This window comes from Kluyveromyces lactis (genome assembly GCF_000002515.2).
Source record: "Kluyveromyces lactis strain NRRL Y-1140 chromosome D complete sequence".
NCBI classification, from domain to species: Eukaryota; Fungi; Ascomycota; class Saccharomycetes; order Saccharomycetales; family Saccharomycetaceae; genus Kluyveromyces; species Kluyveromyces lactis.
The window spans coordinates 1,394,499-1,419,524 of NC_006040.1; the positions used below are offsets into that span (position 1 = coordinate 1,394,499).

The following is a 25,026-nucleotide window of genomic DNA, read 5'->3' on the forward strand; positions in this document are numbered from 1 at the left end:
GGTATCAGCTTGATAGTATAAATGCATTATACTTCACATATCTTGCAAATCAGAAAGCCCGATTTTTTTTTTAGATATCCTTTTGTTGTTTTCTTTTGTCTTGTATTGTTGATTAGCCTACTTTTCTTCTTTTTTTCTTCAAGTCCGTTTGCCAATATCTGGAAACAGTCATAGAGCTGAGGAATACGCATATATGTAACCATTGTTAGATAAAGAATACTTCTCTCTCCCTCACATATATTGCAGAAGGTGAATGGATACATTTGCATGAGTGCAGAGCGGGAGTTTCTGTGATGCCAAAAAAAAAAGAAGAACAATATCTATAAAGATGGAGAACTCTTTAAATCAAATTTAAGCCAAAAGCATCTTTCTTGGATCTTCAATCAATTCCTTGACAGTTCTCAAGAAAGTAACAGCCTCTCTACCATCCAACAACCTATGGTCATAAGTCAAAGCCAAGTACATCATTGGTCTAGAGACGATTTGACCATTAACAGTGACAGGTCTTTCCTTAACACCGTGCAAACCTAAAACAGCCGTTTGTGGCATGTTAATGATTGGGGTACCGTACAATGAACCGAAGACACCACCGTTAGAGATGGTGAAAGTACCACCAGCCATATCTTCCAAAGTCAACTTACCATCTCTGGCCTTCTTACCCAATCTGACAATTTCTTGTTCAATTTCTAAAACAGACAATGATTCAGCGTTACGAACCACTGGGGTAACCAAACCCTTTGGAGTAGCGACAGCGATAGAGATATCGGTGTAATCACGGTAAAGGATTTGATCTCCGGAGATAGCACCATTTACAGCTGGAATATCCTTAGCGGCCAAAGTACAAGCCTTAGAGAAAAGACCCATGAAACCGAATTTAACGTTCTTAGTCTTGATGATTTCATCTTTGTATAATTTTCTCATTTCCAAGACAGCGGACATGTCAACTTCGTTGAAAGTGGTCAAAGAAGCAGCAGTGTTTTGAGATTCCTTTAATCTTTCAGCGATTCTCATTCTCATACGGTTCATCTTGACCTTATGTTCGTTACGGGAGAATTGAGTGAAAGATGGGGTAGAGGATTCAGTAGCAGATGAGTCAACTTCAGTCTTCTTTGGAGCAGCAGCGGCTGGTTTTTCCTCCTTCTTTGGAGCTGGAGCAGCGGCCTTTTCTTCCTTCTTTGGAGTGGCTGGTTGCTCTTCCTTCTTAGGAGCAGCCTGTTGTTGCTGTTCTTCAGCAGCAGGTGCAGAAGCGGAAGAGGACTCTGAAGCGGCAGCACCGCCAGCAGGAGCTTCACCTGGCTCAATTTGAGCAATCTCTTCACCAACGGTAACAGTATCATCTGGAGAGAAGTTCAACTTCGCAATGGTACCGGAGATAGGAGAAATGACTTCGACGTCGATCTTATCGGTTTCGATAGTAGCCAACAGTTCGTCCTTTTCGATGAAATCTCCGACTTTCTTAGTGTATTCCTTCAAAGAACCTTCAGTCAACGATTCAGCCATAGGAGGAACCGGCACAGAAGTAGCATGACGAACTGCCATGAATCTAGTGTTCAACTGAGAAGGGGAACAACGGAATTGGAATGGACCAGAAGAACGACGACTCACGGCGTTAAAAGATCCATTTCTTGAAGAGATATCGGAAGAAATTCGGCTTGAACTAAAACTTCTAACCGCTTCTAATTGTGAAACAGTAGCACAACGAACCAAAGGCTTGTGCAAAGCAGATTTAACTGCAACTCTAGTAGAACTCCTTAACATTGTTGGAATGGGACAAAACCAAAAGTGAAAAAGGATAATATATTATATTATAATCTGTGTTTGTAGATACACTCCGAGACCTGAGTATATTTCCGAATGTTATTTCTGAAGAGTAAATGGATTCAACTGACTTGAATACCTTTGCTCTATATTTGGTTTAGAAACAAAATTATCAAATGTGATAATTTATGATGATTATGATTCAAAAGAAAGAAAGAAGGAAAAATTTGGTACGAATTCAAAAAGGTTCCTTATTTTCTCAACAGGAATCAGAAAAAAGTATCTGTCTTTCTATTTAATTCAAACTGTAGTCAAAATTAGCTCAAAAACGGACCGTTTTATAAATCCTGGGGTTAAACATTCAATGTTTAAAGGCAACCTTTCAAAGAATTGAACTTTATTATCATTATTATATATATAATATATATATAATAATGGCGAAAGTGCATACAGTAGGTAATTAAAATGTGCTTACTCAAAAAACTTGGAAAATAGGGCCCTTTGGCGGAGCCAATTACCGGAATACCAGCTCGTATGAAGTGATATGACGGAGACTCGGCGCCGACCAGAACAGAAGAGCAGAGAGCACAAAGAAAGACTAAATAATCCGGTCCGGATCGTTAAGAGTGAGTGATGAAGGACGGGAGGATTGGATTTAATTGCACCGAAGGGGTCGCTCCGGGAGTCGAACTGAGGCCATAAAAAGTAAGAAGAGTTCCGGGAATAAGGAATAAGTAATAACAAGTCACGTGTAGAGTACGTTCGTATTACATTCGTATTACCCCGACTAACCCTGTTTTATTTCGTGCAATGCATGAAAAAATATCGCGTTTTCTCGATTTCTCACTGCTTCTATGCAATTTGAGGTTCATCTCTATAATTGTATTTACTATTCTTGATTTGGAATCATGCTGGCATTTATCATTATGTATCCCAAACTCTATTTCTCTCTATTTCTCTCTCTCTCTATATATATAGTACGTGTTAGTGTGTTACTGTACCAACGTATGTTTATGAGTGGCCTTGCGGTGCGTCAATTGGAAAGGACTGCTGATATACCAGGTGACTGGTATACTTGTAAGATATAGACAGAGAATTCAATAGCAAACCTCTCTTTCCTGATGCATGATGAGTTGGAAAAAGCTGGTAGGCATTTGCTGATGGTGAACGATCATTTGTCTGAAGATTCAGTGGAACAGGGTGATATTTGCATGACTCAGGTTCCTACTATGTTCAGCGATGATGAGGATCAAGATGAGGAGCAGGAGACTGAGATTCCACCGGAGGAAGGTGATGATGATATTCTGATCTCTACTCAAGTCCAAGGTGCCATAGATGAACTGAACCACCAGGAGACTGTGGTGCACACCTTCCGCAATGTTCTGTCAAGATTTGCGCTGGAAACACAAGATCAAGCGGATATTCCACTGGTGTCTTCCAAAAAAGTGCCAGTCAAGAAAGTGATAAAATCCTCAAAGGTCAAGCAGCCGACAGCACGATTGCAGAAAAGAATCAAGAGTATTACCCAGTTCAATACAGATAATTGGGAATCAAATAGAGTGAAGGATAGGGCTCAGAAGATGATTTCGATTCTTTCGGGTAAATCTGCCAAGGTTAAAAAATTGGTGTCGAAATTGGACTCGGAGGCATCTGCAGATGCGGAAAGTTTACAGGATTCTCATCCGACACAATTTGCGCCCTTTAATGAATCAGAATGGCAACATATCGTTGGCCTCCTACGAGAAAAATTACCAAAAGTTTCTAGAAGCGAGCTAAACTCGGTACAGCAATACGTATACGGTGCTGATGAACAGCACAATCTTTGGAAAGCGTCTCAGTTATCCCCAGAAAAGCAGATATCTTCTCAGTGCTCAGATGGAGAGTCTGAGACTATTCTTCCAAGTTTAACGTTGGATAACAATGCGCCTGTGTATACGTTGTCTCAACTTGTCGAAGGAGAAAGCAGTAATAACCGGTGCTCAACGGAAGATGGATTGAGGTTCAAACCGATCTCGAACCCAAGCTCTGTCATCGAACAGGAACTACCAATTAGCATAGACGTGCCTTCATCTGAGACGGATGTACCGTCTCAGATAGCCGATTCATGCGATAGCGGGTCTATCATTAGCTTTGAAGAGCTGAGTTTCATGATTCAAGACAAGAACAAGGCAGACGTCGATTACGATATACCATGCTATTTACCACCAGATTCCAAGACTTTACCCACTGGTGAGAAAACGAAAAGGGAATATTCCAGGGCAAACATAAACGATCAACTGATAAACATATCACAAACGTCTTACGATGTAGTGTCCTCCATCGTATCTCCAATGAAGGCCCAAAGAACCGGGACTATTCAGGTGCCCGCAACGAGAACTACTACCTTTCAAGACCAACAACAACAGAATCAGCAACAAGCTTCAAAACCTGCTAATGTCGTCAAGATATATGTTGATAGCAATAGGGACTCTAATGACGTTTTCGCCAGTGTTAAGGGGGAGGTAGATACGCAAGAGCAAGAAAGTTTGTCTACTTTAACTACTTCTATGTTGCATGATGATAATAACGAAATTGTTATAGATAGCGAAGATGAAAGAGGTAGCTATTCCATTATGGAGGTTCATGATGCTCCTCAAACTCATCTTGGCCAGTTCCCCTCTCTACGGAAATCTCAATCTCAAAAATTGAAAACCCCAGTTTCAGCCACAGATTCTCTAGATTCACAACTTCAGCCTGCCCTACTCACAACACAAAATGCATCTCCGAACACCGCGAAGCTACGAAGGTCTTTCAAGGTGATCGGATTAAAACCTTGTAAGAACAAAGTTCAGATGTTGCAAGTATGGGAGACATTGGAATCCAAATTCCCGGGGTCCTCAGATGAGGATAGATCAATTCAACTCAAGCAATTCCTCACGGACCTTATAGTACAAAATCGTGATGAATCTGCATTATTAATGGAACAAATATACACTTTTGAGCCTATTCGTTACGAACAGTTGAAAGAATGGCTAGTATCCTTGAACTCATTCACTGAACTAATCGACGATAGTTTTATCAAAAATTGGGCAGATTTAAACGGGATTGTATTCAGAAATGATACTGAGAACCCCTTGTTGTCACAAAGCCAATCTCAATCTCAATCACGGTTGCTCTCACAATCATTATCCCAACTGCAGTCGCCATCATTGTCTCCATAGTATGTTAGCATCCATGTGTATAATTATCAGCATTTTTTTTTCAATAGAAGCCCAAATACATGGCGTCAAAGGAACATAATAGACTCTCAATGAATACATTGGTCTGACTGCCTATTCAAAACATATACCGAATGTGAGCAAGGCTCTATCAAAGCAAGACAAGGCGAGTCAATAGCTGCATTGTTTATTGAGAAATCCGGGTAACGTTATGCAGTCAAAACAGCTCATCAAAAATTGTCAGTTTCTTTCAGATCGAACGATTCTATAAACAAAACAAACAAAACATAATCGAAAAGGAAATTGGAATCTACGCTCAGTAATCTTTGAAGCATATAGCACTGAAGTCCTTAAACTTTAGCACTGTCCTTCGGTTTTTATTCAGAACGGCAACAATTGAGTGATTTCGGGCAATTTGGAGAAGTGCGCCCCAGAAGCGACAGTAAAATCCCAGGAAATATGTCAGGAAAGGGATCTTCGCAGTCTGATAAACGGTCCAGCCGAGATGAATTGAAGTTTAAATTGAACAGGTTGCAGGAACAACAAAAACATCAAGAAGCTCTTTCTCATGTTAATTCTGAGGACCCCAGTTTACCATTTTCCAATGTCTTGAGTAAGAGAGATAATAGGGCTTCGTTACCTGTTTTTGCAGGAAGCTCTGCTCATGCAGGTGTCATAAATGCCAATTCAGGCGAGGATGTGAACTTTGTTGTTGGTTTAAGCGAGAACTTACTCGTCGAATGCAGACGCTTACAAGCACAGAACGAACGTAAGTCCGCCAAATTATCCTCTTTGCAGGCCGACTATGAAAAGTTGAAAATAAATCTTGAGCGGTTAACAGTGAAGCATGAATCTATGACCAAAAATGAGGATTCTTTAAAGGACACTAATTGGCGACAAGAAATGAAATTGCAAAGTTTATCTAAGGAGTTCCAAGAGTTGACTGAAAACTTCAATAAAAATAAAAGTGAACTTGAAAGGCAGATTGAGCTTTCTAAGGATATGAAAACTGAACTGGAGGAAAGTTCTTTGGAACGTATGGGATTAAAGTCCGAATTGGCTTCTAGTAAAAAAGTTCATTCGAATGAAATTAAGGAGCTGAAAAGACATGTGGAAGAGTTGAACAATGAGAATGATCAGCTGCATAATAAAGTTAACATGTTGAGTGAGAAGGTCACTTCATTAACAAAAGAAATAGAAGAGAGGAAAGGCACCTCTGCACAGGGCAAAGACGATACTGCGATTGCTACATCAGAACAAAAACCATCACCTGCCGTAAAACTGATCGGAGGAGGTATGGAGGGTTCCGATGATAGTTCCTTGAAGAAACCGATTGATTCAAATCTAGAAAATCAGACCTTAAAAGCCAACTTAAATCATGCTAATCAGTTAATTGTAAGATTAAAGCAGAAGCTCAACAGAGTCAAGGCTGACAGCACCATGAACTCTCCATTACCTTCAAAGTCTCCCAGAGGTAAGAATAAAGGCGGTTTATCTTTTATAGGATCTGCTTCTACTCCTCAAAAGTCCAATACTTCCAGCTTCAATTACGAAGTTACAGATAATGAATCAGGTGACTGGAATGTAATACCATCGCCTGGCAAGTCAAGTAATGCTGATATCAGTGATATTGACGCTGAAAGTTTTGTTTCGGAAACTATGGACTATGTGAGAGACCCCATTTCGGAGGGCCCCTTTGAACATGATGAAGACTTTATTAATGAACTTGACTATGAAGATATAGAAAGATACGCAAAAACGCACAATTTCGCACTTGTCCCAATTACTGAACTAGATGAATTAAAAAAATCGAAAACTCCTAGCACAATCTCAGATGACACATTATCAAAGCATATTCTTTCCAGACTTTCTACGCTAGGGTATTTTGATACTTCTAGTTTAACAAATAATGAGAAAGTGGATATAGAAGAGATTTTTAAGCATCCCACTGAGGATTATCTAGTTTCGAATCTGAAGAGGCTCAACCTCACTGCTATCAAAGAAGAAGAGTACCAATCATTGAATGATCCATCGATGGAAACTTTGAAAAAATCATTAGAAAGTAAAGACTACACTGCGTTAAGTAAAAAGGACTATGAGAATTTGCTTCATGCTTCCGAAAGTCCGTCCCTGTCATATCTCGAGAGTAAGGCTCACAAGCTTCAAAAAACCATTATCGACATTGATGAGTATGAAAATTTGAGGAAACCGGATGTTGAGGCATTAACAAACCATGCCCAGTCCAGAGGACTTCAGGTATTGAAACAGTCACAATTGACTGATATAAAAGCTAAATTGGAAAGCCCGTCTGAAGAATATTTGCAGGCCAAAGCAGATGCAAAAGGATTAACTGTACTAACGAAGAGTAAATTGTCCCAACTCACTGAACCAAGTATCGAAGACGTCCAACAGTTAGCTACCACTCACGACCATATTTTAATATCTAACAAAGATTACCATGAGCTACTGAATCCTTCTATCGATAAAGTGGAAAAAATTGCTGCAAATCACAAACTCTCGGTAATACCTGATAAGGATCTAATTGATCTGAAATGCAAAGCTGAAAGTCCAGATATTAATAGGTTGAAAGAATGTGCTAAGTCAAAAGATCATGTTCTTCTTCCAAATGAGGAGCACACCAGACTAATGCATGGAAACACTCATCCTTCAATTGAAGCTATTCAATCATCGCTTTCTAGTGACGATATGGAGTCTTTATTGCTGTGGTTGGCGGAAAGAAAGTCCATAACACCTATACGCACCACTGAGTATCACAAATTAACAGAACTAGCTAATACTCCTCCACTGGATCATCTAAAGAAAGCTGCCAAAGCTTTAGATTACACCTTGCTCAGTCAAGCTGAAATAGAGAACCTAAGAAACTTAGCTCAAAATCCTCCCTTTGAACACCTGAAAGATAAACTACTAGCTCTCAATTATACTATTATCAAACAGGAGGACCTTCATAAGTTGAAGGAACAGCTAGAATCTCCAACTTTGAACTTTTTATCGGAAAAGGCAGCAGAGAAAAACTATGATATAATCCTAAAGACTGACCACTCAGAGCTTTTGAGAAAGTCATCAGACCCGACCATCCAAGAAATGCAGCACTTGGCAGCTGTAACTGGCCACTTGATTGTATCGCAGAGTGACTACGATTATTTGAATAAGACCGTAAATGAACCATCAAGAAACTTCATCATTGAAAAGGCAAAGGATATCGGTATGGTTACTATCGAACAGAAAGAGTATGAAAAGTTAGTTCATAAGGGCAGTGATAAAACAATGTTACTCGAATCTATTAAGAATTTTGGATTTGTTCCAGTCACTGCGCCAGATTTCAATTCCTTTAAACAAAAGTCAATCGACAATGTTGACATCGACCAATTAACTAACAGATTGGAAACATTGGGTTACGTTGCAGTTTCAAAAGAAGGATACTCAAAATTAATGGCTCCCGTTATAGATAAAGTAACTAAAGATGAAACTTTTAAACTCTGTGACAAATACAATCTAAAGCCTGTTGCTGCTGAAGCATACCAGAAATTACAGGAAAGCTCGAAAGTTGCACTACTTTCAGAGGATGAATTGATTAAGAAAGTCAAGGAACATGGTCATGTGGTCTTAGATAGTAAGTCTTACGAAGATTTGATAAACAAATCAAACAATCCACAACTAAAAGATTTATCCAGACACCTCTCAACCTATAAAATGGTTCCCGTACAGCTGAACGAATATGAAAATCTAATGGCTATGAAAGACTCTCCCTCATTGACGTTTTTGAAGGAGAAGGCTAAACTTCATCATCAAACTATGTTACCATTCGATGAACTGGAGGGCTTGAAATCGAAATTAGAGCACCCATCTAGAGAATATTTAGAAAACATGGCTGGAACTCTTGGACTCGCCCTGTTACCAATTGAATCTATTGAAGAGCTCAAGACCTCATATGAAAATCCTTCTATTGCACACTTATCAAATAGGGCAAGCAATATTGGCAAACGTTTGATCGATCAACAGAAATATGACAATTTGCAAAGAAAAACAAACGAACCTACGGTGAAAGAAGTGGAACAACTGGCTGCTAGAATTGAATGCAAGGTTCTACCAACTGTCGAGTACGAAGAGCTACAGCTCGCAATCAATAACCCTTCAATCAAAAGATCAAAGGAGGTTTGCGACATCAATGGGTATAGCGTAGTTCCCACGAAAAAGTTCAATGAACTTCAACTTAACTTGACTAGTCCATCTTTAGAATTCTTGCAAGAAAAAGCGCAGCAACACAAACAAGTTTTACTACCGATTGAAGAACATAATAAGTTACAAATGTCAGCAGTTACTGACGAGCAGGGTTTACAGAGAAGTGCGAGAAGTCTCGGACTTGTAGTTGTTCCGGAAGCTGATTATGATTCTTTGTCCAATCCTTCCCTGCACATCCTACAAAAGCAAATAACAGAAAAAGGTCATGTGGTACTTGATGCTGAGACCTACAAAAGTCTCAATTCCTCAAATGTTGATTCAATTTCCAAACAGGAGGTGATAGGTCTGTGTTCAAAGTTCGATTTGATTCCTCTACCTGAAAAACACTATAAGGAGTTAACAGTTCCTTCGATAGAGAAAGTAAAACAGCTAGTCGAACCATTAGCGCTAACTGTTATTGACCGTGAGGAATTGGCTTTCTTGAAGACCCAAGTTGATAATCCATCTGAAGAATCAGTTGTAGCGACCGCGCCAAAATACGGGTACAAGCTCCTGGGTGACAAGGAATATGAGAATTTACAAAACGAGGCCAAAAAACTCTCTTCTCTCACCAAAATTGATATTGAAAAACTTGCAGCGAAATTGGGTCTTGTTGTTCTTAGTGAAGAATCATACGATGCTCTTATTGAAAAACTGAAAAAAGAGGTTGAAGTTTCTTCAATGTCACCAAGATCGAAAGTCGCAGCAAGCAAGCTATATTTCGAAAATGTTATCAAGAAAGAGAATTCAAATAAAGAGGTGGTATTAGAATCAGGAAAGTTATTAGGATTTGTAAGACTTTCAAACGATGAGTACAAAAGGCTTCTCGAGAATCAACAAAAGCACGAATTAACAAAGACGGATATTTATAATGGGGCAAAAGCCTTTGATCTCACTGTTCTTCCCTCCGAAGAATATAATAACTTATTACAAAGAAAGGCGCATAGTGATAATATTACATATGACGATTTACAGTTGTATGCTTCACGTTTTGCTTTGAAGTTGGTCCCTGTTAATTTCACAGATGAAGAACTCGAGAAACATAATAATCAACGTGTCGGCGATTATGGCTCTAGGCCTGCATTAAATCTCCATCCCTCTGTGAACCATTCCACTGTTAGTTTCAATTCTGTAAGCACAGGTGACACTGATTATTATGATGCGCTACAAAGTAGCAGCTCCTTCAACCTCAGAAACAGCCCTTCGAAGTCAAGCATGCATACATCTTCCACTCATTATACCGATGCCAATGATTTCCTTGGTTCTGATAATGATAATGTTTCACTGGCATCAACGATAAAAGATAATGAACCGACATTGGAGGACTTGCAAAGACATGCAGAAGTTTTAGGTTACAACCTTATTGAAAAGGATATCGATTGTCATCAAAATCATTACTCTACATCATTGACACCTGAAGATTTGACAAAGGATATCATTTACTCTGCTGCACCGCAATTCGGATTATCTGTGGTGCCAACTGAGGAATTTATAGAGATGGAGAAACTTATCACTTCAGAGAGGTTAACACCAGATTCTATTCGTGAGAGTGCGAAGAAGTATGGCTTAATAGTTTTAACTGAAGCTGAACATTCTCAACTTGTTAAAAAATCTACTCAATTGATCGCGCCAGCTCCAATAATCTCAACAGAAACAATTAAACAGAAAGCTAGAGAACATGGCCTCGTACCAGTAGCAACAAATGACTACCTGAAGCTTATCAAACCTGATAGTGCTGATGATATCAAGGAAAAAGCGTCAAAGCTGGGTATTGTCACATTAGCCGAAGAAGACTACAAGGAAATTAAAAAGCCTTTGACTCGCGAGCTACTGGAAGCAAGGGCCAAAGAACTAGAACTCGTCACGCTACCAGTTTTAGAATACAGTGCCCTCAAAAAACCGTTGACAGTTACAGACATAAAACAGAAATGTGAAGATTGGGGTTTAGTTCCTATAGAAAAAGACATATATGAAGACCTTTTGAACAAGTTCAACGATGACTCTGTCAGTGAATGGGCGAAAGAACATGGGAAAGTTATTGTCTCGAAAGACGAATATGACCATCTGTTGGAAGTCGAGGATCAAGCGGCTTCTGTTGCAATGACTAGGGATGAGTTGATAGAAAGAGCCCATGAGCTCAACATTATACCGATTGATGCTGACAAATTTGAAGAAATACAACGCGAATTAGCTTCCTCCGGCAGAAACAGTATGACGGAGGACGACGTTGTTTTGAAAGCTAAAGAATTAGGATTTGTGCCTATCCCAGTGTCCCAGTATGATCCAAATACCGCGATTGGTATTTCTAAAGACGATCTCATGATACGCGCACGAGATCTTGGTCTTGTTCCCATTCCTATTGAGCAGTTTGAACAGATTAAGAAAGAATTGGAGACGCCAACCTTGACCAGGGAACAAATAGTTGAGCATGCCGCTGATTTCAATTTGATAGCTTTAGATTTAACGGAGTACAAACGTTTGAAGAAGGGTTCGTATTTGATGGATAACGACAATGACACTGATTCTGAAGAAGATGAAGAGGAAGAAGAAGACGCAGAGGTCGTTGACTCTGAGATAAAACAATTAAACAAAGCTGCTAAGAGATTTGGCTTACTATGTATTCCAGAAAGCGCATTTGTCGCCACATCCAATGCAAATACTCCAGATGTCCATAATGTTGTTGTGTTGCCGATCAAATATTATAATTCTCTATTACATCAAGAGTCTGAAAATTGGGCGAAGATTACTGATGAGAATTTGCAAGCGGAAGCCAAGAAGCGTGGTTTCCAAGTTGTCGTTAATTTGAGAAAGGACTTTGGCGATGGCTTTACTCAGGGGCATAGAAGAAATTCTTCATTGGCGACTCGGTCTGTCATTTCAGAGGATGCTAGAAGATCCATGTCAGAAGCTGCTGCTAATGCTGCAATGAGCGAAATGGAGCAACAGACCAGATCCAGAGCCCCATCAAGATCTTCTTCAATCAAACGTCCGTCGCCTTCACTTCAAACTAATCAAGCATCACTGCTTACACACAGCGAGTCTATGGCTACTGGTTTATCTTTAGCTACAATGGCGTCCCTCAGCGCTCCAAGTATCATCCCAGCATTGACCCAAACTATGATTGGTGAATACTTGCACAAGTACTATCGTCGTTTAGGTGGATCTCTGTTCCAATCTTCACGTCATGAAAGATACTTCTGGGTTCATCCTTACACTTTAACCTTGTATTGGTCTACGTCCAATCCTGTGCTTGAGAACCCAGGGAACAACAAAACCAGAGCGGCAGCTATTATGGGTGTAGAGAGCGTCGACGATCCATGTCCTTTCCCCGCTGGTTTGTACCAAAAAAGTATCATCGTGAAAACAGAAGGCCGTGATATTAAGTTGACATGTGCTACCAGACAAAGACATAATATTTGGTTCAATTCTCTACGTTACCTACTTCAAAGAAATCTTGACGGGATTAACTTAGATGACATGCTTAGAGACGACAACAATGTTGATTCAAATACTATCTACCAGTTGCCAGGAGAAAGTTCTCAAACTGCAACCAGAAGGTTATCTTCAACAAGAAGGGCTAGTTCTTCGTCTTACGTGAAAAGATCAACTTCGAAATGGTCTTTGCGTGCAAATTGATACACTGCTAACAGATACGTTTCAATTTCGATTCCTATATTAGGTATATAAGATAGTGTAGTTTGAGCAGCCTAGGATTATCGATTGGCTAAAGAAGACAATTTAATTCCTTTCATTCTATTATCGATCATTGAACTGATCTGCAAACAAGAAAATCTCGGTGATACTATCCTAATAAGGTATGTCCTCAACGAGAAGTAGAAACATGGAAAAAAATGGTCTCAACAAACTTCAATACCAATGATATGCCAAAGTACGACAGAATACCTTATCTAATCCACCCTAAGTATTTACATTGCCCTTTTGCTTCTTGATATTGCTTGTCTTTGCAGCCAAATCCCGAAATTATAGCAAAACCCTAAAAAACAAACGGCGTTACTCAGCAACCATGTTGAATGGTTACGGCTTACATATAAGAAGAAGAAGGTAATTTGGAAACTATTGCCAGAGCCAGCACCTAAGGAATCGCATCACCACTTAGACCTTCAAAAAATGACGGCCAAGAGTCCCGAGGAGTATCCTGCGGACATCAAGCATGATTTGAACGATATTGAAGCTCAAAAGTCTGTCCCTTCAAAAAGAACATGGATTAAGAAAGCTCTTTCATTATCATTCCAAGTGGGTCTTTTCTGCTACCTTTTGGTTAATATTTTAAGCTATAGCTTTTCTTCATCTTCTCATAGGGATAGGTCTCAGGCAACGGCCACTGAGCTTGCTTATTTGAAGACATTAGACGACAGCAATCTTGCGGGAAACTGGTCAGAGAAATTGACTTCAGTTCCTCACTTAGCTGGTAAAGGTATCGAGTTAGTGAATTGGACTGCATCCAAGTTCGAAGAGTATGGATTAAAGACAGAAGTGGAAGCTTTTGATATTTACATGAACTATCCAGTGGATAATGGTTTAACTTTATTGCAAGAGGATGAACCAGTTTTCAAGGCTAATTTGACAGAAGACCATTTACCAGAAGATTCAACTACTGGGGGTGATGATTTGGTTCCAGCTTTCCATGGGTACTCTGCATCTGGTAATGTGACTGCTGAATTCGTTTATGTCAATTACGGCTCCAAGGAAGATTTTGAATTGTTGGAAGAGCATGGTGTTCCATTAAAGGGCAAGATCGCAATCGTAAGGTATGGCAGAATTTTCCGTGGTCTAAAGGTCAAGTTCGCCCAAGACGCTGGGTGTGTTGGTGTCTTGATTTATTCCGACCCTGGTGATGACTTCTTCCAAGAGGCTAAAGGTGATAAACCATATCCAAAGGGACCAGCTAGAAACCCATCTTCATTACAGCGTGGATCTGTACAATTCCTGTCTCAGTTCCCAGGTGATCCAACTACTCCAGGTAGACCATCTCAGGGTGATGATGTTGTCCGTGATGATCCTTACAAATCGATACCAAAGATCCCCTCATTGCCCATCTCTTTCAAAGAAGTTAAGCCTATATTAGAGAAATTAAACGGTCATGGTGTGAAAGGTTCTTCAATTGGCGGTGACCACTGGGTTGGGAACCTTCCTGGCTTCGAATACTGGACTGGTCCGAACTCAAAATACTCCTTAAATTTGTACAATGAACAAAAGTATGATATCGTTCCGATTCACAATGTCTATGGTATATTAGAAGGTTATGATTCGAAAAGTGGATATATTCTTGTTGGTAACCATAGAGATGCATGGATTAAAGGTGGTGCTTCTGACCCCAACAGTGGTACTGCTGCTATGCTTGAAATGGCCAGGTCTCTTCATGAATTGACAAAGAATGGCTGGAAACCAAGAAGGACTATTAAGTTTGCCTCATGGGATGGTGAAGAGTACGCTTTGCTTGGGTCCACTGAATTTGGGGAAAAAAATGCCAATGAATTGAAGAAGAACTTACTTGCTTATTTGAATGTAGACGTGGCCGTGGGTGGTAGACAACTAAAGATAGCTTCATCGCCATTCTTAAATAAGGCTATCAAGGAAGCTTTGCCACTAATTGAATATCCATTAGAAGAAAATGTCACACTTCATGATCATTTTTTTAACCACACTAACATTGGCATCTTAGGTTCTGGATCCGATTACACTGTTTTCTTGGAACATTTGGGTATCGCCTCTTTAGATCTTGGATTTAGCGCTACCGCAAAAGATCCTGTCTATCACTATCATTCGAATTATGATTCGTTCCATTGGATGGCTACCATGCAAGATCCAGGATTCAAGCTACACAATGCTGTCGCCAAACTATTTGGTACCATTGCCTTGAGATTATCCGAAGATAAGATAATAAATTCCAAGGTCTCGGACTACTCAACTGAGTTAACTAAATACTACAAACACATCCAAGAAAGCGTTCCAGAACAGTGGTTAAATATTACTAACCACAGAGGTACCCCATTGAGTAAGCTGATCCATAAAACAAGCAAGAAATTGGACAAACTTGTATCATCTGCCGACTATTTTGATGAGTACTTAACTGATCTAAACAAACAATGGGAAGATAAGAACTCTCTACCATGGTGGAGGCGCATAAAGTTGCATTTCCAGATTGTACACGTGAATTTCAAATTGTTCTACCTTGAGAGAAACTTCCTACACGAAGAAGGTTTGAAAGGCAGACCATGGTTCAAACACGTGGTCTTTGCATCTGGTAAGAATACTGGTTATGAAGGGTTTGCCTTACCAGGTTTGAAGGAAGCCTTAGACGACAAAGATGTCAAGGATTTCATTCATTGGAACAAAATATTCCTGCACACGATCAAGAGGTTAGCTCATGAATTCGACCTCAAGAAATAAGTAGATACTGTTTCTGAATCACATGAAAATACGCTTACAAGACCTATGCTGGTGCATAGGCACTATTGCTCTTAATAATTAAAACTGCAGTGAAGCGCTGAAATTAAGACATTACTTGTGTACGCATTGAAGAAGGGAAGACGTGCTAACGTATGAGGAAAATAGTTAAAATAATAAATAAATAATAATCAAATTAAATAACCAGTATTCAAAGTGAGATAAAAATACGGGGCGACCGCCGGTTAGTTTAACGTTTGCGAGAGGATAAAGTTGAAATGCCAGTTACATGATTCTTTGTTGCATCAAGCAACAAAAAGTGAAGCAAAGACTGATAAAAGAGAAATCACCAAGTCATCTTTTGCAATGCCTTAACATCAGCATGTAAGTTCTTTCTGATAGGTTCATCTTCAATTTTCTTAATCATATTAACTTTCATGTAGACTTGAATATCCTCATCGTCACCGTGTTTGAAGCAACAACGCTTACCGTAACGACAGTAGCCGTATTTTTGCCAGTTAACACATGGCTTTGTCCTAAAGTTGTTTGAACGCTCCTTTATTTTCAACTCGTGCAAACCATGAGCAAATTGACACTTGTTGCCGTACTTACAGGTTCCCTTGGTAGCGAACGATTCACAAAGCTCAGTCTTGTACAATTGCTTGTTAACCCTTTCTGGCTGCTGCTGCTGCTGTTGTTGCTGTTGTTGCTGAGAGACCTGAGGGTGATTATGACCACAATTTTCAGTGTGAACATGTTCAGTTGGAGCCTGCGCTTGAGCATGGACCACTGGTTCAGCTGGAGTTTCTTGGATTATGCGTAAGTTCTCGCTGGTCAATGGCATAATACCGTTGGCTGGACGGTATTGAGAGTTAATTTCGACTTCCAACGAAGGTTCCTTAGGATGGACCTTTTGAGGCCATGGGTCCTGGTACTCAAAAATAGGTCTTTGGAACCACTGCTGCTGCTGCTGCTGATATTGCTGAGCAACTTGAGATTGGGCTAATTCCTTGTTTTGAGATTGAGGAACAGTACCGAAAGAAGAACGCGAGAAAAGGTTTGGTAACTGCTGGTACTGGAACTGAGGCTGCAATTGTTGTTGCTGTTGCTTCGACAATCCATCGTCACCCGCATCATCATTCAACAGAGTCTTGATGTAGTACTCTTCGATCTCGCGAATTCTAGCATCGTAATCTTCATTTTCGTTCGAAAACACAGACGAAGTCTGTGTTGAACGAGACGAAATGCTAGCACTATGGTTGTAATTGGTATAATTCATTGATGATAATATATATACTTAGATGGCAGAATTCTTGTCTTCGAGCAATATTTCGTCAATTAATACCACCAAAAGTGTTGCTAAAATGCCTTACTTTTTAAACTACAAAGGAGCCAAGATAACAAGAATGGTAATCCAATTATAACTCTCCAAGCGATGTGACAATACCTAGGTTATATATATATATATATACGTCTGTAAACCTTTAGTGATACCTGTCGTTGTTAAGTCTGACTGACACCCAGAAACTCACAAGAATGGGAAATCTGGGTGCTCTTAAATATGACAACCCTCAGAATTGCCCGTACAAATGCAGGTCATTGAACCATATTAAAAGGCTTTTTGCTCAGTGAAAGCAGGCCAGACGAGTCTTAATCCATTTTTCAAGGTGCACCGTGCGAAGTGACTGCACCTCGAAACTGGAATTTTTCCGTATCGAAATCCGGAACGGCTGTGTTGAGGATATTACCCGGACACAGAAGAATGCGACACCCGGAAAACGGAAGTTTTGAGGAGAAAATGTAATGCACGTGATTAACAATCAAAGGTTTCTGGCTGATTTCCTCTAGTTTCTCCACTAGTTTTGGGTGTGTGTATGAAAAATGAGATAGGACTGGAACCGGTATATTTTATTTCTTTTTGTTCCTAGAGGGGTCTTGTGGGTTTTCTAGGAGACAGAGAGGCTCACCTCTTTTGGCTGCGCCAAGCATTTATTTCCGCCAGTTTCCTTTAGGTAGTAATCGGGTTTTTGCATGACTGAGTTTTTAATCCACGTGATAGAAAATGAAGAGGGTACATTCTGTATCCGGGTAATGTTGTATCTGTTTTAGCACACTTCTCACTCTGTCAGATTTTTCAAGCATCATCATCATTATCATTGTCAAGTTGAAATTTGTACGGCCAGTCCAGTTATATGCAGAGGAAGCGTGTTACGAAATGTACTGAATACACATTTTGAGAGTTTACCTAATTGTTTCTATACGCCCTAACCCCTTCCAGTTAACTACACAATGGACTATAAAGAAGAACAGACGCAGGAACTTGAGATTCTAGAGTCGATCTATCCAGATGAATTTACTGTTCTGAACTCTGAGTACCCAGAGATCGAATTACAAATTGATATCAAATTGGACCCCGTACCCTTGGATGATTCTTCATACACCGTGGATTCGATAACTAATGATCATATTTTGCATACTATTTTTACTCTACCAGAAAATTACCCCGATGAAGCACCTCTAATTAAGATTATGCCGGAAGAAGTGCCAAAATTCGACAGAGATGATGAAGATGTGGATGACGAGGACGATGAAGATAAGGACGAAATTGAATACGATGACCATGGTAACCCGATAGTATCAAAATTCGAAAATATACCTGATAAAATCCATTTCGATGAATTTATACCGCAATGTATCGAGAAATTGAATGAACAAATCCAAGAAGATATGCTTCTTGGGATGCAGATGTGCTTCGCTTTGATTTCCAACATCAAAGACTACGCCGAACAGTGGTTCCAAGAAAAGCTAAGTGAACTGGAGAAAGAACATGATAGGTTGCTGCTGGAACGTGAAAAGGAGGAACAGAAAAAGTTCAGAGGTACTAAAGTGACAAGAGAATCATACATCGAATGGAGAGCCAAGTTTAGGAAAGAACTGGGGTTGGACGAAAGAGACGCCCAGAGACGTCTTGCTGCCCACCAGGGGAGACTTTCTGGTAGACAGATCTTCGAACAAGGACTTGCTGGCGATGAGGATTTGGATGAGGAGAATGAATCTTTGATCTCAGAAGGTGTAAAAGCCATAGCAGTTTAAATTCTCCATATTTTTATAACACTTCTAATGATTGATTTCATAATATGGCATCACTTTAAACCTTAGACTAAGCATAGTTAATACACCTTCTCATTAATGAAGGTAAAAGTCTCACGGTGCAAGGTCAGGTAATTTTTTTCATATATTTACAGTATATAGATAAGAAAATTATGATAATAATAATAGTAGGGGTTGTGAGTTCTAGTTGTAAGAATATAAAATATGACAAGTCCCACTAGCCATGTGATAGTTAATGCTATTCAATCGAGGGAGCCTCTTGATTCGAATTGTTATGTTGATATACTTGGGAGTTTCATATTTGGTTTTTGGACATAGAGAATAGATCAGCAAAAGCATCGGATTTCGTGCTGGCGTTGTTATTGTTGGTCGCGGCTGGCGTCGTGGTGCTGCTAGATCCACCGAAATCTAGAAGATCATTCAATGTAGCATTATTATTAGAGGTTTTATTATTATTATTATTATTATTATTATCGTTACCAAAACTGTTAAAGTTACCAGATGCAGGTGGAACTGGACTTTTCTCACTTTGAAAATCACCAAATTCATCATCGTCATCATCTTCACCATCAACACCGAAGCTCTCGAATACGTTAGCATTATTGCTATTGTTGATTGAAGGAGAAGCAGGAGCTGGTGCATCATCGAAGTCCAATAGATCGATTTCTGGTTCCTGCGCGGAGACTTTTCTTTGATGTTCACTGTTACGGATTCTTTCTCGTAATAGCTCTCTTCTCTGTCTTCTCTGTTCGTCCACAGCAGACGATCTACGATCTCTGTGAGCCGTTGGAGTAGGTTCATATTCGAAGTCGTCCGAGTCATCAATGGTAGAAGACGATCCGGCGAAAGAGTCTGCATTGATGGAAATATCGTTATACAGAGATTCTGAGCGAGATCCGGCAGATCCGGCAACGATTTTTTGTGTATTTTCCGCGGTCTTGGAACGCTCGCGTTTCAAGTAAGAAGTATCCTCTATCAACTGGATGATATGTTCACATTTCTTCTTGATACCACGCTCATGTAATTCCATCTTCCCATCACTACTGAAATCAACACGATACTGCATCGTTTCCTTGGTTAAGATATGTTTATGTGCTTGTAAACAGGATAGCACTTGATCAGTCTCTTTGCCCCTATCTGACCTCATCAATAAATACTCTAACAAGACCAAACATTTCAACACAACTCTCCATTCGTTACCGTAATTCACGTACTGCTTTCTGGCCTTTTCGTACATGTTCTTAGGTCTTTTAGCCATATGATCGACTAATCTTTTCAAAGTATATTCAGTCATCAAAAACATTGAAACCTCATAACGATGTCTCATCACTTTAGCCAAATGTTTTGGAGTTGGACCCCAGGAATCGGTATTCGTAGCACGTCTAATATCGATCTGGTATGGTTCATACTGAACTATAACGTTCTGTGCAAATCTTGCAGCATTTCTGAAATCATGCAGACCCAAATTACCCAACTTTTTAGAAATAGAATCCATCCTTACTGATAAGATATAGCCTGTCCAGCGTGATCAATAGCGTACCACTGCAGATACAACGGGTTACCGCACTGAAATGACGAACGTATCCTCACTGATCATTAATCATGATCATTATTTTATGTTGAAAAGTCTTGTAAAGGTTGCGCTGATTGCAGAGGGCAGCTAAATTGGGAAATTTCAGGTGAGAAAAGGGAACAGGCCCGGGTAACCATTTTCATTGGGTAGCTACATTTGTTAATGGCCAAAGAGGAGAGATGATGATCTAGTCATAAACTTCCATTGATATAAAAGGGTGTTGTATATATGTATTTGAGTGTCTTCCATTACCAATTGAGTGAGATCAAATACACTCAATTAGTCAATGGGTTGTTATAGACATAAGTATATATATAGATATCCCGAGCGATTGAAGTGTGATAAAGGGAAGAAAAAAGGATTAAAATGAAAAAAAGAGTCAATTCCCTAGCTTATTTCCTTACAATTCACCAGACTTAGCGATAACAATTCTGGCCTTGGTAGCACCGGAACCGGAACCCAGGGATTCGACCTTCTTGACGACATCGAAACCATCAGCGACTTCACCGAACACGACGTGCTTACCATCCAACCATGGGCATGGAACAGTGGTGATGAAGAATTGAGAGCCGTTGGTGTTTGGACCAGCATTGGCCATGGACAACAAACCTGGCTTTTCGTGCTTCTTGACGAAGTTTTCGTCTGGGAACTTAGCACCGTAGATAGACTTACCACCGACACCAGTACCGTGAGTGAAGTCACCACCTTGCAACATGAAGTCTGGGATAACACGGTGGAAAACAGAGCCGGCGTAACCGAAACCCTTTTCACCAGTAGCTAGAGCTCTGAAGTTTTCAGTAGTCTTTGGAACAACATCGTTGTACAATTGGAAAACAATTCTACCCAATGGTTGACCGTCAGCTTCCACGTCGAAAAATACCTTAGACATTCTTAGTTTAGTTTAGTAGTTGATACTTGGTGTGTTGTAACCAAGATTTTGCAAACCAGAACAGAAGAGCAAGAACTGGACTTGAATTGGAATTGGATTGAAGTTGAATCAGAGTTCAATTGAGAAAGTGGTTGGTAGTTGCTAACAAAGGGTGGCGTTGGCTTCGCAAAATGGTATTAGGTGATGACATGCGGCCGGGTAACGAAAACGGAAACCCCATTATCTTACACATCAACCGCATTGTCGCCGCAAGTCACGTGACACACGTGACTTGCATATTTTGTTAACATCGCAAGGCACGGAGAAACATGCCTGAGTTACCCGTGCCTCAGCTGAAAAATTCTTCGAGAGACAAAACCTGAATCGAAATAATGCGATGAGATGAGATGAGATGAGATGAGATAGCCAAAGGTTGGGTAAATATATAGATGCTGATTTGATTCATCGCACTCCAACGAACAACCACGTATACCATGCTAAGGGGAACTAGAAGACCAGCAAACTCCACTTTGAACACGCCCGTTGTGGTACATACGGTGGGCACGCCAACATACCTATCTAAAGACGAAGTACTACAATTCCTAGCAAGTTTCATTGCCGAAAAGGAATCAGTACCAGGCGTGACACTAGCGTCAAGCGGAGCTTCTACAACCCAGGGAGCAGTAACTTCTGGTGGCATTAGTGCCGATGAAATGGCTCTAGATACACAGCTTTCCAGTGCTCTTGCGCAGCTGAAAAGAGTCGAAAGAGATTTCAAAGGTCTACCACCTCAAGTAATGGAGATGGAACCCTCCAGCACAAGTTCTACTGGTAATACAGAAGAAGATACGGTGGCTAAATCTGCTACTGGAGGGAAAAAGATCAAGTTTGCTGATGTGCCGGAATCTTCACAAACCTCCAGTGACAGCAAACAAACATCCTCATCCTCGGAATCGTCATCAGACTCTGAATAGACGGCTGATTTGCACTACCCACGAATCGGGAGGGTATTCATTCATTATATATATATATATATATATATATATACATACATACGCTAAGTTACATACAGTGACCGTTATAATCAATGCATAAGCTTGGAGCTCACCCTAATTGCAACATACCACGTGACTTCAAATACACAACTTTTTCTTTTCCAATGGGCTCACCTGCGGTTTCTTTCACACAGAGAGAGTGTGAGTCAGTTGGAATTTTTCGTCAAAGTGATATGACATCAGTTGAAAAGAATATCAACATTAACATCCGATTCCTTACTACCAGGTATATATTTGTACACACTTGTAGCATTCATCGTTGCTCTACTTTGCTTCTAATATACTTATCTCATTTTCTTGATCGTATTTATTCTAAAGCGATAAAGAGGATCTGAATCTTGCTTAGGAAGATTAAGAAAGAATCACTACTTATAATATACTATAACTATGGGTAAGAAAGTCGCTGGTGTCTTAGGAGCTACTGGTTCCGTTGGGCAAAGATTTATCTTGTTGTTAGCTGACCATCCAGATTTTGAATTGAAGGTTTTGGGTGCTTCTTCCAGATCTGCAGGTAAGAAGTATGTCGATGCTGTGAACTGGAAACAAACCGATTTGTTACCAGAATTTGCTAAGTCCATCATTGTTTCTGAATGTACCGCTGATGCCTTCAAGGACTGTGATGTTGTGTTCTCTGGTTTGGATGCTGACTATGCTGGTCCAATTGAGAAGGAATTCAAGGAACATGGGTTAGCTGTTATTTCTAATGCTAAGAACTACAGAAGAGAAGAAGATGTGCCATTAATCGTTCCAATCACCAACCCAGAACATTTGGATTTGGTTAACGCGAACTTGGTAAAGGCCAAGCAAGAAGGTAAGCCAAGACCTGGTTTTATTATTTGTATCTCAAACTGTTCTACTGCTGGTTTAGTGGCCCCATTGAAACCATTAGTTGAAAAATTCGGTCCTATTTCTCTATTGACCACTACCACTTTACAAGCCATTTCCGGGGCTGGTTTCTCTCCAGGTGTCCCAAGTATCGATATCTTAGATAACATCATCCCTTACATTGGCGGCGAAGAAGACAAGATCGAATGGGAGACCAAGAAGATCTTGGGTGCTTTGAGTCAAGATAAATCTCAAATTAACCTATTGAGCGATGACGAAATCAAGGTTTCTGCTCAATGTAACCGTGTTGCTGTCTCTGACGGTCACACTGAATGTATCTCTTTGAAGTTCAAGAACCAGCCAGCTCCATCTGTCGAAGAAGTAAAACAATGTCTAAGAGACTATGTCTGTGATGCTGCTAAGTTGGGATGCCATTCTGCGCCAAAACAAACCATCCATGTCTTGGAACAAAATGATAGACCACAACCAAGATTGGACAGAACAAGAGACAATGGTTACGGTGTATCTGTTGGTAGAGTCAGAGAAGATCCTGTATTGGACTTCAAAATGGTTGTATTGTCCCACAACACCGTTATCGGTGCTGCAGGTGCAGGTATCTTGATTGCCGAAATTCTATTAGCCAAGAACATCATCTAAACGCAAAATGATAATTCTTCCTGAAGCAAATTTGAAAGGCAGTTTCTAGTGCTCCGAATATTTTTGTTTCTTTCACGTAATCATGTATAACCAGATAAAATGTAATTCATAATTCATATTTCGTTACAGAATACCTACAATGGGCACTAATCCATTTCAGCGCAGAGCTTACTAAGATGACGATCTGTTTATCATGGAATTAGTACTGCTCGATGAAGAGACTTTATATGAGTACATTTTCGAACGATATGTGGAATTAGAGGCTAACGCAAACGATTTATCTCAAGATCTCGGTATTCTGTCGAGAAACGAATCAGAATTAGAGATAGACATTGGGCCACATCGCCTAGTGACCAGGAAAAAAAAAGCACCAGAAAGAGATGAGTATACATTTAGTATACACCAAAACCTAACCTCTTTAAATTCCAACCGTGATAATAATAACTCGACGACTGGATACGTCATTTGGACCACGTCTACTTTTATTCTCAAATGGTTATTATACAATGACAACGCTACCATATTCACAAGAGGGGGTGTAAAGGATGAGGTAGATATTACATCCATTTTTCAATGTCAGCAAGATGATAAACTACGATATGTCCTTGAACTGGGCACTGGAACATCACCAATGTTTCCTATTGTTTTCTCTAATTACGTTGATAAATATGTGGCCACTGATCAAAAGGACATCTTGCCTCGATTAAAAGATAACATCCAAGAAAACCAGTCAGAGTGTAGACGGAGACTGCTTAAATCCAACACAATTGCTTTAGATGATCTTAAGAGACGTACTGAGTTGGAATGTCAGATTGACATAGCGCTGTTAGATTGGGAACTGTTCTCAGGTAGCAAGAAATCTAGAAACGATCCCGTTCTTCAATGCGGACCGAACTTCCATCTGACTATAATCGCAATGGATGTAATATACAACGAATACTTAATTGTACCATTTTTAACCACTCTTGAGTCGTTATTCGTCTGGTATACCGAACAACGTGTAACGGTATCGGCATTGATCGGAATTCAACTTAGAACTCAAGATGTACTTGAAATGTTCCTCGAAGAGGCTATCATAGAGAGACAATTCATAGTGCACGCCGTCGATGAAAAAGAACTTAACAAGTCACGTTTCATACTCTTACACGTAAATTTGCCCTAGTTCATATACACTAGGAGGGCTTCTCTCTCTATAGATACCTTAATGCAGTTCTTCTGAACATACTGCCGTAGCATTAATTTTTAGCATTTGAAGATATAATGAAATACAAAGAATCATAACCCAAGTAAACTATTAACCATTATATAGATGTTGAGTTGAAAACAACTCCTGCA

The 25,026-nt window shown here is 39.9% G+C and overlaps 11 protein-coding genes across 11 annotated transcripts; 7 read left to right on the forward strand and 4 right to left on the reverse strand.

The window, feature by feature from the left end:
* Positions 1 to 351: 351 nt before the first annotated feature.
* On the reverse strand, positions 352 to 1,758 carry KGD2 (dihydrolipoyl transsuccinylase; the record flags this gene model as incomplete). The annotated part of the gene is made up of 1 exon (XM_453789.1): positions 352 to 1,758. The coding sequence occupies one exon, from the start codon at positions 1,756 to 1,758 to the stop codon at positions 352 to 354; it is 1,407 nt and encodes a 468-aa protein (XP_453789.1).
* Positions 1,759 to 2,879: 1,121 nt separating this feature from the next.
* On the forward strand, positions 2,880 to 4,958 carry SLX4 (Slx4p; the record flags this gene model as incomplete). The annotated part of the gene is made up of 1 exon (XM_453790.1): positions 2,880 to 4,958. The coding sequence occupies one exon, from the start codon at positions 2,880 to 2,882 to the stop codon at positions 4,956 to 4,958; it is 2,079 nt and encodes a 692-aa protein (XP_453790.1).
* Positions 4,959 to 5,414: 456 nt separating this feature from the next.
* NUM1 (Num1p) lies at positions 5,415 to 12,830 on the forward strand (the record flags this gene model as incomplete). The annotated part of the gene is made up of 1 exon (XM_453791.1): positions 5,415 to 12,830. The coding sequence occupies one exon, from the start codon at positions 5,415 to 5,417 to the stop codon at positions 12,828 to 12,830; it is 7,416 nt and encodes a 2,471-aa protein (XP_453791.1).
* Positions 12,831 to 13,322: 492 nt separating this feature from the next.
* KLLA0_D16588g (M28 family metallopeptidase) lies at positions 13,323 to 15,605 on the forward strand (the record flags this gene model as incomplete). Its single annotated transcript, XM_453792.1, has 1 exon — positions 13,323 to 15,605. One exon carries the CDS (start codon positions 13,323 to 13,325, stop codon positions 15,603 to 15,605), a length of 2,283 nt encoding a protein of 760 aa, XP_453792.1.
* A 343-nt stretch (positions 15,606 to 15,948) lies between these two features.
* CTH1 (putative mRNA-binding protein CTH1) lies at positions 15,949 to 16,881 on the reverse strand (the record flags this gene model as incomplete). Its single annotated transcript, XM_453793.1, has 1 exon — positions 15,949 to 16,881. One exon carries the CDS (start codon positions 16,879 to 16,881, stop codon positions 15,949 to 15,951), a length of 933 nt encoding a protein of 310 aa, XP_453793.1.
* Positions 16,882 to 17,891: 1,010 nt separating this feature from the next.
* Positions 17,892 to 18,695, forward strand: GIR2 (Gir2p; the record flags this gene model as incomplete). Its single annotated transcript, XM_453794.1, has 1 exon — positions 17,892 to 18,695. One exon carries the CDS (start codon positions 17,892 to 17,894, stop codon positions 18,693 to 18,695), a length of 804 nt encoding a protein of 267 aa, XP_453794.1.
* Positions 18,696 to 19,008: 313 nt separating this feature from the next.
* Positions 19,009 to 20,208, reverse strand: ENT5 (Ent5p; the record flags this gene model as incomplete). The annotated part of the gene is made up of 1 exon (XM_453795.1): positions 19,009 to 20,208. The coding sequence occupies one exon, from the start codon at positions 20,206 to 20,208 to the stop codon at positions 19,009 to 19,011; it is 1,200 nt and encodes a 399-aa protein (XP_453795.1).
* A 478-nt stretch (positions 20,209 to 20,686) lies between these two features.
* CPR1 (peptidylprolyl isomerase CPR1) lies at positions 20,687 to 21,175 on the reverse strand (the record flags this gene model as incomplete). The annotated part of the gene is made up of 1 exon (XM_453796.1): positions 20,687 to 21,175. The coding sequence occupies one exon, from the start codon at positions 21,173 to 21,175 to the stop codon at positions 20,687 to 20,689; it is 489 nt and encodes a 162-aa protein (XP_453796.1).
* Positions 21,176 to 21,648: 473 nt separating this feature from the next.
* RPA14 (DNA-directed RNA polymerase I subunit RPA14) lies at positions 21,649 to 22,128 on the forward strand (the record flags this gene model as incomplete). The annotated part of the gene is made up of 1 exon (XM_453798.1): positions 21,649 to 22,128. One exon carries the CDS (start codon positions 21,649 to 21,651, stop codon positions 22,126 to 22,128), a length of 480 nt encoding a protein of 159 aa, XP_453798.1.
* A 468-nt stretch (positions 22,129 to 22,596) lies between these two features.
* Positions 22,597 to 23,691, forward strand: HOM2 (aspartate-semialdehyde dehydrogenase; the record flags this gene model as incomplete). Its single annotated transcript, XM_453799.1, has 1 exon — positions 22,597 to 23,691. One exon carries the CDS (start codon positions 22,597 to 22,599, stop codon positions 23,689 to 23,691), a length of 1,095 nt encoding a protein of 364 aa, XP_453799.1.
* A 193-nt stretch (positions 23,692 to 23,884) lies between these two features.
* On the forward strand, positions 23,885 to 24,853 carry RKM5 (S-adenosylmethionine-dependent methyltransferase; the record flags this gene model as incomplete). Its single annotated transcript, XM_453800.1, has 1 exon — positions 23,885 to 24,853. The coding sequence occupies one exon, from the start codon at positions 23,885 to 23,887 to the stop codon at positions 24,851 to 24,853; it is 969 nt and encodes a 322-aa protein (XP_453800.1).
* Positions 24,854 to 25,026: the final 173 nt, after the last annotated feature.